At 36.8% G+C, this 14,670-nt stretch overlaps 2 protein-coding genes across 2 annotated transcripts in view; one reads left to right on the top strand and one right to left on the bottom strand.

Annotated features, from left to right (window-relative positions):
- The window catches only part of CCDC152 (coiled-coil domain containing 152), a 29,157-nt gene extending 26,603 nt beyond the window's left edge, over positions 1-2,554 (top strand). Inside the window, exons 8-9 of the mRNA XM_037023569.2 lie at positions 1,341-1,424; positions 2,399-2,554. Coding sequence (XP_036879464.1) covers positions 1,341-1,424; positions 2,399-2,521 — 207 coding nt within the window. The 3' untranslated portion in view covers positions 2,522-2,554. The remainder of the gene's footprint in view (positions 1-1,340; positions 1,425-2,398) is intronic.
- A 102-nt stretch (positions 2,555-2,656) lies between these two features.
- SELENOP (selenoprotein P) lies at positions 2,657-12,381 on the bottom strand. Its single transcript, XM_017665884.3, has 5 exons — positions 12,184-12,381; positions 8,934-9,149; positions 8,026-8,238; positions 6,646-6,763; positions 2,657-4,084 (listed from the first exon to the last, which is right to left on the bottom strand). The coding sequence occupies exons 2-5, from the start codon at positions 9,134-9,136 to the stop codon at positions 3,464-3,466; spliced, it is 1,155 nt and encodes a 384-aa protein (XP_017521373.2). The 5' UTR covers positions 9,137-9,149; positions 12,184-12,381; the 3' UTR covers positions 2,657-3,463.
- Positions 12,382-14,670: the final 2,289 nt, after the last annotated feature.

Here is a 14,670-nt window from a genome sequence, read left to right as displayed (position 1 = left end):
CTCAAAGGCTGATGTTCCAGTTCTTGGCTCTAAAGTCCTTTCAGCAGGTTGTAGAACAAATGTTGGAATCTCAGAGATACTGATATTTTGACAGTATATTTGTCCTTTAATTTTTTTTTCTGGCTTCTACCAATCTCACTTTCCATCACTCTTCCATTGCTTTCCCCCAGCCTGACTCCCACTTACCTTATGTTGTCAGAATTCACTGGCTTAATTCAGATAGCTTAATATTCACATTTCTGAATATTTGGTGTCCCTGGAGTGTCTGCTGAGGTACAGTGTTGCAGACTATACAATCATTGAACAAAAGGGGACCAGCATTATTTGAGAGGCTCTTTGCAGCTCCCGCCATGTGGTCAGATGCACACACGAGAGCCACAGAGAGGGCTGGATGGCCGGCTGAGACACAACAGGCTGTGATTCGGGATCTACCTTCGGCTTCTAATCTACTGATTGGTAGTGTGCATTTTGTTTGCCATTCTGCCCTGTCACTGGTCCAGCCCAACTCTGTTGTTTGACTGATACACAGAACTCTTTGCTATTTGTCTTCATTGAAACTATCCATTTCTCTCCCCAAACTAGGACACAATCTCAGGGAGTTTGTGCCACATCCACAGAGAGGCTACACTAAACTCAACCTGAAAGTGAAGAATTATAATGGAAGATTATGCACAAAATATAATCTATTAGTATGGCCTATGAGAATTTTTTTAACTGGATTCTGTTTAATGTCAAACCAGCATGAGTTCAAATTAAGTCAATAAAACCATATCCAAATTCTACTACTCAGTCTCAAAGTTTCTACAGAAGAGTATATGAGTTTTTCTCCCATGACTGTTGATCATACTACATTTTCCTTACAAAAGCACACTCATAATAACATAAAAATATTTTTAACTATCTTTAAAGGACTAGATCCTCAGCACTGGTTAACTAGATCCTTCACCCTGCATGATAGAGTCACTTAATAATGAGAAAAAGATAATGCTGACCCCATCCCAGAATCTCTAAAGTAGTGCTCTAGAGTTACCTAATATTTACTAACAATATACTTGGTACTTCTGAAAATCTCCCCACAAACTGTACTAGACCATACTTTTAGAGTTTCTTTAAAACAATAATTTCAACTTGCAGCCAGAGTCAATCTTATTTGGGTGTTCTTTGCTCTTTCTTAAAAATTTTTTCTTTAAGAAAGACTTCTCTATCTGTTATACAGAGAATGACTTAAGTTACAGATTATATGTCAAAATATATAATAGATTGTACTTATATTTATAGAAACAATTATTTCTATATGCTGAACTAAAATGTTCTCAGTAACTTTCTTTTTAAACTTTCAGTTTGATACCAAACTAGCAAGAATTCAAAATAAATCAAAATCATATCCAGATTCTACTGTTTCGCCGCAGAGTATCTACAGAAGGGTATGTGTTTTTTCCATGGCTGTTGCTTAATTAATTTTCTTAGTAAATTTCTATAACAGTTATCTAATATTTACTAACAATATACCTAACAGTTTTTCTTAAAATATATTACAAAAGCAGAAAGGTACTAGATTTTGGATAATCTCCACTTCCAATTTAAACTTGTAAATCTCAGTAGTAAATTAAAACACTAGGGAAGTCTTCTGACTCTTTGGACCATCCAAGGAATTCCACAGTGTATTTTTAAATAAGACTGACTTATTTAGAAATAAGATTTCTAAGGCTTCATTAATTCTGGGGGTCTCAAAATGGCCACCCATGAAAACTTAAATTTTCAAACTACATACCATCTGTTAATTAACTTAAAAGCTAAACAGTTGGCATCTGCATTCCTGCAGAAAGGTAAGCAAGAATGTTTGCCCTCCCGCTTAATATCCTTCTGTGCAAGGATGTATTGTCAGCCCCGCCCCCACTCTTTCCTCTGCATCATGTCTATGTAAATGAAGTGTACCTGCTTTGAAGTTTTGTCTTCTCCTGCCTGTCTCCTAAAGATATAAAACCTTTGTATGGTTTGGACCCTTTGGAGCCTATCTCCTACTCTACCTGTAGGAGTGAGATCTTCCCGAGCCTGTGTCCTCAGTTTGGTTCCAATAAAACTACCTTTATTTTGAAGGTGATTTTAATGAACTTCTCCTCAACAACTAACTCCTCCTTTGTATGGCTTATACCTTCAGGCTGATAGGGAGAAAGGAACAAACCAAAAAAAACAGTGCTAATGTATGTTTTTGTATTCTTACACTAGTTTTACTATGTTAAATCCCACAAAAATAAAATTAGAAACCTTTCAAAATAAGCTGTCTTTTTTAAAACCTGCTTAAACCAGAAGTATAGTTTTTGTTGTTGTCTTGTTCTTCCTTGTACTTAATCTCAGTATTTTTGAATTGCAATAACAAACTTTTATCTCCTTCGTTTAGAAGCTTCAGCATCTTCGAGAAGAAAAGGACAAGGAGATTACAGTTCTTCGTAATACCATTCGTGACTTAGAGCAACGCATCTCTGTTGGCAAAGATCCTCACCATAAGCGTAGACGGTTTTGAGTATAGCAGTATATTCACCCACTGCTGTTTAATTTCTTTAAAAGCAGAATTTTCTTTAAAAGTGAATTTCTAAAAAATCAACTTCTATTGTCAATAAAATATACTGCCTAAATAACAATGGGAAAAAGAAACAGCTTTAAACATTTTTAATTGAGTTTATTTAAAGAAATCCACACTTTGGCCAACTGTGTACTGCATTCTTGCTTAACAGTATTTACCATAAAAGAATTCAGGTTTCTAGGACTTAGTTTACCTATTGAACCATCATTGACTATGGAAATACTTACTAAGCAATCAAGAGATAGTCAGCATTCTTTTATCTTTTCCCTTACTGCTTTCAAGACAGGCAGTCTCAAATTTTAAAGATTCAATACAATGCTAGATAAAGAAAACAAGATATAAAGGTTCCATTGATATGTGATAGCAAAAATCAAGATATGGATCTTAAGAGTAAAAATGGATATTTAAAATGTCATGGCAAAATATTCATGTGTAAGTATTTCTGGATCTTAAAAAGTAGAATTGCTTCAAAGTTTAATCAGTTAAACATATAAGATTAAAAAGACTAATATCGTTTTGAGAAATAAAAAAATGGAAAACATGCTTTTGTTGTTCTTCCTCCTTTCTAAATTGCTAACTATCCAACAGAAACCCCTAGGTCATAGTTTCTGTTTCTGTTCTCATTAATGCAAGTAGAAAGCTGGAAAAAGAAAAAGAAAAACATATTAACCAAATGCTTCAATCACCTTTCAGTTGCCCTGTAATAAAAATATGGTTTGGGTGAAAATTTCTTTGACTAAAATTTTAAAATTTGGAAGTTAGTATAATAGATTTCTTTGCACAAATCCAATTTCTGTTTTTGGATCACTATTAAATAGGTAGCTTGTAAAACTGGTAGAAATTGTCTAGACTGACTTGGGGAATTTATCCTATTTTAAATATTTAGTTTGAAGGTCACTTTCACATTTCTGCCTTATTTTTTCAGCTTCAATTGGTGCTGGCTTCTGTGGGCTTTAGCTGCTGACTTGCCTGTCAGGCAGCTGCAGGCAAACGTCACTGTCAAGATTCAATGACGTTCTCCTGTACCCAAAGTCCCTGTCAGCTACATAAAGAGGGGAGGTTTTCTTTACACTGTCAGGTGATTGCAGACCCTGTTTTTTCAAATACCAGGTGTCGACAGTGTCAGCATCAGCTGCTAGGGGCCAACTCTGAATTTTGGGGCAACTTGCAGAGTAATTGGTTTATACAACCCTTTCGTCAGAGCTTTTTTCGTGGAACAGGAAGTTGTAAACTTTCACTTCCTGCTGGCATATCTCAGTTCTCTGGGTGACCCTGTCTTTGGTGGCCCTTGTGCTTATGGTGGTGATGAAGGCCTGGAGGCGGGGGGTGCACAGGAGCATCTGGTGCCTCTGGTTGCTGATTCTCTGAAAGCTGACCACTTTCAAGATGCTGATGCCCATGCACATGACCATGCCAGTGATGATGAGGTGGCTGCAGGGCCTCGGTGGTCTGTTCCACAGTAGCCGAAGATACATTCTTACAGAAGTCTTCATCCTCTGGTGTCTGGAACAAATTTGTGAATCACTTTATCAACAAGTTTATAGGATTAGCAGGAATGCATGAAAAATGATCTGAAGAGCTAACACATATGAAGCTTGATAATTAGGACTGAACTGGCTTTGTTTTTCTAGCATCGTATTAACGAGAAAAGTTGATGTCAGTCTCAATAGTTAGACTTATGATTATTGAAATTTGGTTCCTAGCCATACCCATTATGAAATATTTCTTGTGAAAAGTTTGCATTTAACCAAAAAATCCTTAAGCATCTTACAAATGAATTAACATGAATGTTTTAAAAATAGATAAAGTAAGGTGTAATACAATTGAAGTTCAATAGTTCACCTAAATGTCTGTCTATACAGGTTAAGTCAATAGCAGAATTCAAACTTTCCTTTTCATAAAATGAGCATTTCTAAAAGTTTTAAGAATTCTGAAGAAGAATATGAAATATACATAAGGCTTAAAAAGAAAGCCAAACCACTGTATTGATATCTGCAGAAGCAAAATTGAATAAACTGATTAAAAGAGCTTAGATTGATTACAGTAAAGTCAAACAAATAATTCTAAAATCAGTTGACCTAAATGGAACCTTATGCACCTGCATCAACAGTGCATCCAATCTAATGTTATATTCCAAAACAAACTAATATCTCTCTGATAATTCAAAAATGCCAATAAACTTTGCTCAAAAATCAATAGTTCTTATCTCAGCTATGCCAGGAAATGTTTTGAACTTCACCAAACTTTGTTAATGTGTCCACCATAGTGCTGTCAGCTGAAAGTAACAAATGACTGCCCATTTACCATTGAACATAATATTCTATTCTGCATGAATCTAGGCCTTTAATTTGCTGAAAGTCTTTATCTTTTTCTGTGCCCACAAATCATAGGTTCAAAGCTTATAGATATAAAACAACACAATATTAAACCCCAGTTTAAAGCTATTTGTAATTTAAATTTCAAAAGTATCTTGAGAGCCCAAAGGCTTGCAAAACTAAGTGCTTTGGTAATTTGAATGGTTATAAATTCCAATGGATTTTAGCATAGTAAAATGTACTAGCTAGTGGTACATTTTTTTCTCATTTCTGAATTGCTTTTGAGAGCTTAATAGAATTTGATTTAAAAATTAAAGTTGATAAATGTTTAACATATACTGTGTAATGTTCTAAATGTTCAAAGATTAAACAAATACAAGTAACCATAGCAATAGTCAAGTTGATTTCAAAACTAATTACTGTATTTTTTATTTTATAGTGTTTTTTTTTCACATTTTAATATCTTTAAAAATCAGAATGCATCCTACTATTGATGGGGCTATAGCCATGTGTCTTACTTTAACAGCATTTTTTAAATAGGACATAAAATAATGTGTCATAATTGATGGCATCTAGGATACAATGAAATAGAAAAACTCCACTTTGATTTGGCAATTCCAATAGGTATGGTATATTATTTCTATACTTACAGATGCTTCATAACTTTTAAGCATGTTATAGGAATTGTTTCTGCCTTTGTTTCAAAATAGTTGGGTATATTTATAACTATTAGGCATTTGCAAACATGCAAAATACTGAAATAATCCCAAAATATGAGGAATTAATGCAGCATTTATTAAACAGTATAAGTTATATATACTTTGCTTGCATTGTCTTAGTGTTTACATCTTTAAAAGCAGTAAATAAGCCTTATAGGGTTATTATGGAGATTAAAATGTGTAAAATGACATAACTAGAACAATTAACCTGTTGAGCTCACCAACTAAATTAAGCAATTCATTAAAATCTGAGAGGCTGTTCTTAGAGCTAGAGAAAGTCTGAAGGAAGTACAGTTTACAAATAAAACAATTATTTTTAAACCTGAATTCAAATTTTGCCAATTTGCCCTATCAAGGAGACACTATTTAGAATTATTTTCCTTCTCAATATGGCGGGATGGGGAGAAGACAATACATTAAAATCAATTCCTTGATTGTCTTCTTTATAAACAATATTTTTAAATAGTCCTTCTCATAATAAGGAATATCTCATGATTGTTAAGAAATATCACTAAATCCATTATGAAATAAATGCAATTCCAGAGGCAGAATGGGCAGACAGTGTAAGGGCTTCACAGAAAGGCTGACAGTCTGGCTTCCTTGATATCACATACAATATTTTACATAGTTATCTGGACCCCAGTTCCATTTCAGGTAAGGCCATGGATAAGTGTTGCTCTCACTATGCTCTTAGGTGAACACATTCAAAATATTACAGTAATGTTATTTTATACTGGTGAATTCTTTGAGCTCTTATACACATGCAACACCATTTGGTGGTAATTAAAATATGTGATCTATGTTAATATTTATTTTCTAAATTCCTTCTAAATAAAAGCAATATGGAGCTTGAAAAGATATTTTAAAATATATGTTATATAACAGTAAGTGTCTGTGATTATAAAAATTACTTTTGTAGTTTAGTACACCAGCAGAAACAATGATTAGCTAATTGGCCATAATACTAACATTATTATAGCTCTAAAAAGATTTCCTCTTTTCTCCCAGTAAAAATAATTTAGAAAAATACCATGAGAGAGCAGTTTCCACATTTCTTTTCGCAGTAAGCAATCTTAATGGCTTCTTCCACATATGGGAAGACTAGGAAGGAGTAAGGCAAACTAAGTTGATACACAAGACGGCCGCATCTAAAAATAAAAGGCAAATACAATGTTACTACAATATTTTCTGTGTCATGATCCTGCTCAAGCATGGTCTGGGATAGGTATTACAGGTTGAATGGTTTTATAACTTACAACCCTTTCATACCTTCAGTGTATTTCCTTCAATGGGGTCTCAGGTGAGCTTGCTGGCTCTGTATACCAGCTCAGGTCATGGCAAGACTTCAGTGAGTCTAATACTAGCTTTCTGAAATTTTTTAGATATGTCACTATAAATAATATCAAACTGTGTCACATAATCATGTGACTTGATCAAATAAAACTTTGTAACTGACTTATAAATTCTACCAACACCCAAACCACTGACCCTAAATTGGGCTCTGCAAATCACACAAACTTTTCGTAAGTATTAAAGCAGCACAAAGTCTGCACAACAAGAAATCACAGCATAACAAAAAGATCCTTGAGTTTGGCCAGTACCCATTCATTTAAAAATATATCTGATGCAAAAAACATTTCAGCACAGGAAATAATTCAGGAATTACAACACTTGGTATACTTGGAAATGGTGGAATTGAAATGTTCTTCTTGCCACATTTTACCAAAGGTTTTCAATTTTATGTGAATATCAAATATCAATATAATACTTTGCGCCTGACTGTATTAGAAGTTTGAAGTCCTGAAAGAATGATGTGTAATATTAAAAATATGTAGAGTAAGACCAAGTAGGGCTTAGGCCAAGGTAGAGTCTGGCCCACCATCCCTGAAGAACCAAAAGAAAACAACATCAACTGGAGATGCTGGTAATAGCAAATAGTACTGTATGCATGAAGGTCCCTGCAGTATACAAATGCCTTATTTATTCACAGAATCAGAAGCAGATTGATGCAGATCATACCTAAATGATTAACACACTTTACCATTCAGAAATTCAGGTGTGTACCTTAACATATTAATTACTTTAGAGATAATCAAGTGGTCTGAAAGTTAGAATTGTATGTGATAAACAAATTGATCCTTCTTTTCATTTTATCAGAATGCCAATTTGTAGTGGGGGGAAGTATAGTCAATTTTCCTTACTTCCCTTCTGGAATGGTAAATTCTTTTTTGTGAAAGTCACTTCAAAATATTAAAACCAAATATTTTAATGGGCTCACTTTGAAACTGAATATTTGGTAATAAAACAAAAACAGATGTCTTATTTTAAACCATTTACTATTAAATACAAAGAAGGTATCTTTTACTTTGGTGTGTGCATGTGTGTGTGTATGAGTCATAGGTGGACACACCTGTCATATATGAGGAAGTCATCTTTCTGTCCATTTAAAAGAGTCCAGACATCTGTTTGGCTTTCTTCTTGTTGGTAAACAGAAATATTCTCTGAAACCTTATCTTTAAGATGTATGTATTTTAATCGAGAAGAGATTCCTTGATGATTAACAACAACATAGGAGATGTTAGAATATCCTTCTTTCTCCAATTTTACTCGCAGGTCTTCCAATCTAAAATATTTGGGGAAAATACAAGAAAAGGAATAATCTCTAATTTTATTAGTAACTTCTCTTCCTATATCTATTTTTTACATGAAACTCATATAATTTTTCTACTTACTCATACTTCTTCATATTACTGTAAAAAACTAAACTTTCATTTTTTAAATTATTCACTGAGCACTTGTGCTCAGTAAAACCTTAAGTACTTAGACAAACATCAGCATATTTATTCCTCAAATTTATCCTATGAAGTGTATATTTTTTAAGCCATCTTGCACATACACATAAATTTTGTACATAAACATAAATTTGTTAAGTGACCCAAGACCTTTGGTGGCAAATCGAGGTTTCATTCTACTCTGGCAAAACACTCATCTTTGTTTCTTATATTGAATGACTGATCTGTTTTCAGGAGTACCCTTTAGAATGCTTTTGTTACACAACCCATACATATTTAGTAAGACATTATAAAATACAGATCCACAGAAAGTAGAAAAAAATTCCAAAATCTCAAGAAAACCACTGTAAACATTTTGGTGTATATCCTCCTAGTCCTTCTTTTAACATGTTCTATGCTAATATGGATAGTTTTTCCAAAAATGGAATTTAATAAATACATCTTTTCCATTTTTATTTTAGGTGTTATGTGTATGTCTGATGACTTTTCCCTTAAGAGATCCTAGACCTCAGAAGGATAGTCTTACCTGGAAGCCTGCAGAATGCACAGGTGTCAGCTGGCCTGAAGAAGAGCGACCACAGTCACTGACCCAACCGAGTTCAGCATCGGATCTTGGCCCCTCACGGTCCAGGCTGGGGGCTGCTTACAGAGGGAGCTCTGCCCCTGGCTCCCCGTTCCTCCCCCCGGGAGGAGACAGAGGGCCAGGGCAAGCCCCAGGCCTCCCCACATCGCTGGGGTTGTCCTGAGAAAAAGAAAACCTTTCTGTCATCTTCCCAGGTGACTTCACAGACATACTTAGGACTTTCTATAAATCCAGCAAATGTAATTCCCCTTCTTAAAAATATCTAGCCTGTGGATTCTGTCTCCATGTCGCTGGCTCATTACCTTGGGCCTCCCTGCACCAAATCTTCCTATAAAGGGAGTAAAGTTGAGTCAGAGTCAGGGAAGTTGTCAAAGCCTCTTACCTACCCGGCTTAGCCAGATCCTCTAATAAGCATGCTACAAAGATCTGCCAGACCAGGCAGCCACGTACTTCTCTAGGAGGAGATCATGTTTAGAAAAATTTTGAGAATGTAGCCTCTATAGCCAACTAGCATTCTGCAAATACGATTTTACTGTTATCTGAGGCCCCCCCCCCCAAAGTTCTGCCTGCTTCTTCCCATCCTCTACCAATCTAAGAAAGGAAAGGGGATTCTGCACAGAAATGAGCAGAACCAGCATCTAACACAAACCCAGGAAGGAAGGAGGTGACGACGAGGACAGGTGGGCCGCTGCTCTTCAGGTGCAAACCTTCTCTGTTTCAAACCTTTGGGTAGGGCTCCCTCTTGTTCCTCTTACTCTTTAAAGTCTAGTTTTATGTTAATATAATAGAACCTGAATCTCTTCAGGTGTAAAACTGCCTGCTGAAAATTAGTACCACATCCAAGATAAGTATGAACTAAGGAAAGAAACCTGACCAAGGAGAGATGTCACAAATTGCTGCCCCCTGTACCATTTATGACTCACTGAAATCTATGCTCAATCAGTCTGTGTATTGGCTACCACGTCTGTCAGGAAGTTCCTGTGACTAGATGGCACATTCTTGAGTAGACAGATGCCTCCTCTCAGTAGGAAAGTTAAACACCTGGCCAGAAATATTCCCCAAACTAGGGCTAACTCCCTCTTCAGAGAGGTGTGAATAAAGCAGGTGAACTGTAGAAAGGTGGTGGAAAAGAACGCACTCTGCAGAGATGAGCAGAGAAAGACAAGTCCTCACAGGTAATCAGACCCATTTTGATGAAAAAGTCTGTGGAGAGAAATCAGGACAAAATTCCAGAACTGGGAAGTTGGTACATTTTCAGGCACTGACCTGACCTGAGATTTAAAAAAAAAATAAAATACTTTTTTTTAGGGGGTAGAGAGGGTAGAAAGGGGAGCAGCAAATGACAAGTTACCTAGAGTGAGCCCAGATTAACAGGGAAGTGGAAAGGCTACAATCAAATGGACTCAGGCTCTGATGCCCTGGTAGATAGCAAATTTTTTAAACCTGAGTATCTTTCACATTACATATTTAACACAAAATTCCTACCCATATAAGATATCTTAATAAAAGTCTATATAAAAGAGAAAAAATGGAGAAAGGTTGAGAGAGGATAAATTAAATGATTTATTAACACCATCCCAACTATCCTAATATTTTTAAATTGTAATATTTGAAAAAGGAGAGGATGTATCTAAATCAAGGGAATTTCTCGACAGTATTTATGCTGATTACCCAATTATCCTTATAATAGCTATCATTTATTGGGCCTTTATAATGCAGGTGGTGCTAAGTACTTTTTTATTTTGTGTCAGTTAATCCCTACAACTATGTGACTCTCATCCCTCTTGCAGTTGAGGAAACTGGCTAAGAGACAATTTGGGCATCCTGCCCACATCCACACACATAATGAGTCAGAAGAGAGACTGGATCCAAGCCAGTTCAGCCAAAATGCAAATCATGACCCCTTAGCTCCTACAGTATATTGACAGTTTTTAGATAGGTCACCTTTAATAACTATAGCAGCCAGGGTTTTGTTTGTTTATGCCCTAGGATGGCAAAGAAAACATCAAAGTAATTCAAGATGTTTTTTTTCTTGCTAGAATAGCTAGATGTTTCCGTACTTCCTGGAATATAAATTCAGCAGTTACAAAGCCTTCAGCATGAATTTAGCACTTGGTATCCTCACTTTGTAACATAGGATAAGCTTCCAAATGAGTAAATAGTGAATATAAACAAAAAGGCTATTTCATTCATTTCCCTTATTGAGATTTTTGATAAAAAAATAATGAAGGCCATTGGCAGAGGTTAGTGGATTACAGAGTTCACACTTTCAGATTTTTCTCTTTTGTTATAAGCAATCAGCAGTCCAACTTTGTTTTCTTAAGATCATTTTTACATAATAAACTTTGATTATAGACAGCTGTTAGACAGCTACATAAAAATAATGAAACTAAGTAATGAAATGGGACTTGCTGAAAGCTGATCCAATAACAATTAGAAAGTAGTTGCAAATATCACTAATCTCAACACTTATTTATCACAAAATCTAAATATTTTTGGCCACCTACAGACCCACACTTATTTAAAATTCCCCATTAAAAGGCAGGATATGCAGAAAAGTTTTCCATTCTCTTCCCCTAAACCTCTGACGGGTATCTGAGGATCCTTCTTTACCACTTACCACTTAGACTGCAAAACTTCACATTAATCACAGGCCACCTGTTTTTGATGTGAGTTTTAACTCTTTAGTGTGACCATTTTTGCACAGTTTGCTGAACCCGCCCTCCTTTTTTCCCCCCCCAAAACTGCTCACATATTCCTGGACATTTCTACAGCACTGCAGAGTAGCCATATTTCAGTCTGTTCTTCAAATCCATGGGCTGTTTATCCTTAGAGTTCTTAGCGTTTCAGTGGGAAATACTTAAGCTTAAACTTACAATAGTGCCTATATAACATCACAACTTTCAGAGAGTGCTAGATTCTCCATCCTCCCCTGTTCCCACCCTCCTCCTCGGTTGTGCAAAGGCCAGGCAGAAACCAGCAAGGATGGCCAACATGCCCCCGGCCAAACTTCACGCACCACACCCACCCCTAGACTTTTGTTCTCTCTCTTTTGTATTATTTTTATTTTCTTTACCCAACCCTTCTTTAAAAATCTATTCTAAGGACAGAAATATTTCATTAGTCTCAAAATCAAATTATCTACCAAACTCTCAAAAAATTTAGTATTAAAAAAACGCAAGTTCCTACTTACACAACCCCTTCCAGCTAGCCTGCTTCCTTCTCTCTGCTCAGCTCTGCAGCTCCACAAAGCCACAGCTCGCAACTCTCATATTTATAGTCCTGCTGTTTACCTCACCCCTCAGCTAGAGTCCAAAGTTCAGTGTTCACTCTGGCTGTGACCTCCCAAGCAGAGCAAACCCCTGAACTGATTTTTATCATCTGCCTGACAGTCGCAAGGCCTGCCTGTGCGTACAGTGGGGGAAAGTGTTTTGCCCTTACTGATTTATTCCCTACCTCTTTTAGTCACCCCAGTATCTAGGATTTAATGGTACAGTCGGGGGCGGGAGGAAGGGCTAAGTGTAAAAAGAGCCTCCAGGCACGCTCTTTTCCAAACTAAAATAGGCAAAAATATTTGCTGAACCAGCAAGTTAAGCTGCTGCTTTGGAAAATAATTTCTTTTCCCTTTTGCACTGCAGTGGCCAGGGTGCTAGCCTAACCCAAACTGGGTGAACTTTCTCAGAAAAGTCATCCGTTGTTTCAGGTCTTAAAGGTCTTCTGCTGTTACAGACCTGATTAGACAGTTTTGCTGTATTTAAAACTGGAATCCATGTGGGCTCTCGACCTCTGCTCTTTTTCACTTAAGGAAAGGAATTTTTTAAATATGTCTCCTATCTGAGGGAAACCAGGCCCCACTTTTATTATCACAGAAATCCTGCTGCCTGGAAGAGCTATCTGTATCTCACAGAATTTTTTAGATCAAATTAAAATCTTTACAACGATAAGTACCAAACAGACAAAACTACTGGTAGTAGTTGGACAACTGAATTCTCAAGCAAATTTCAAAATGTACAAATAAAATAAAAAATTCCTAGTCTTTCAGAAAAAGGTACATTTGCCCCACTAACTGTGATGAGTAAGGCAGAGAGCACGGTGAGAGGATGTCATCCCTGGTAGCGATGGTTTGCAGGCAAGCCCTGCTTTTACTACCGTGCATGTTGTCCAAACACACCCCGATTGACTTCTGTGTTCTGGGTACTGTTGTACCAGGCGCAGGAAGTACAGAGAGACTCAGATGGTATCCTTCTTGAAAAGAAATTTATTATCAGATTAGAAGCTTGGCATTTGAAAGCCAAATTCACTTGACTCACACTACGCAGGAGGTATTTGAGGTCCCATTTTGGGTCCCAGATCCCTTTGAAAACCCAGTTAAATGCTTAATTTCTCCCCAGGGTAAAAAAGACACATACTTGCTTTTTGAAAGAATCGTGTGAAAAATGTTTGTGTAAAGCAGATAGTCTTCCCTGTAGTTCATTTTCTTGACAAGTTTAAATAGTCACCTGGGGTCTGTCTGCAGCCGGAAATCCGGTATTTCACCAACACCCCATTCTTTTTCATGTGGCTCAGCAGCTGCCTCCTGCCCCGGAAGGATTCCAAGTGTGCAGCTACTTCCAAAGCAAAGTACCCAGGGTGTGTGTGTCCAGGCTGGTGTATATGTCTAAAACCCAAGATGGCAAAAGGAAAGATAGGGAGCTTGTGGTGTTTGAAAGGAAATCCATTCTCATCAACCTCTCCTGTGCTCGGCAACCGGGACCTCTCAGCATCTTTAAGAAAGCGGAATTTTTCAACAGACCTTTACTGGGTATTAAGTCAAATTACATTAAATCAAATAAATCAGACAAAATCCAGCAAACAGTTTTAGGTACTCCTGGTAGTTGCAATGCTGAATTCCCTTGTTCTCAGAGATCTTAAAATTTAAGAATGTAGACATACAAGTAAGCAGAAAAATTCTCTACAGTGTGACAGTGTCTAGGATGACTGGGTGCGCAAGATACTGTTGGAACCTTGGAAATGCAAAAAGGAGCATTGTAACCTAGCCCTGTAGGTTGGTCTCAAGCAAGTGCAACAGGCAATTTATCATTGATTTACACTCAGCAAACCTGACCAAAGCACTGCCTTAGAAAGTTGTTCTGTCCCAATTTGTGTGAATGATTAAAATCTCCTGACAAGTTTCTCCAGCCACTGCCACACTATTGAACAGTAAGACGACTGACTAGGAAAGAGGTGAAGGGGATACAAACTGTGAATTGTAAAATAGGTTAGTCATAGGAATGGAAGTACAACAGAGGATATAACCAATGTATTGTGATCTTGGTATGGTGACATCTTGGTAAGGGGAACTACACTTGCCAGGGCAAGCATCTAGTAATACATACAACTATCAAGTCACTATGTTGTGCATCTGAAACCAATATAATACTGTATAACAACTTTATTCCAAAAAAAAGTGAGAAAAATTTTTTATAAAAATTACTGACTGGGAGGCGGGAGCCAAGATGGCGGCGTGAGTAGAGCAGTGGAAATCTCCTCCCAAAAACACATAGAGCTATGAAAATATAACAAAGAAAAATCTTCCTAAAATAGAGACCACAGGACACAGGACAACATCCAGACCACATCCACACCTGCAAGAACCCAGCGCCTTGTGAAGGGGGTAAGATACAAGCCCCAGCCCGGCGGG

Source organism: Manis javanica, chromosome 1 (assembly GCF_040802235.1).
Source record: "Manis javanica isolate MJ-LG chromosome 1, MJ_LKY, whole genome shotgun sequence".
In the NCBI taxonomy this organism is placed as follows: Eukaryota; Metazoa; Chordata; class Mammalia; order Pholidota; family Manidae; genus Manis; species Manis javanica.
This window is presented reverse-complemented; position numbering and strand designations above follow the sequence as displayed.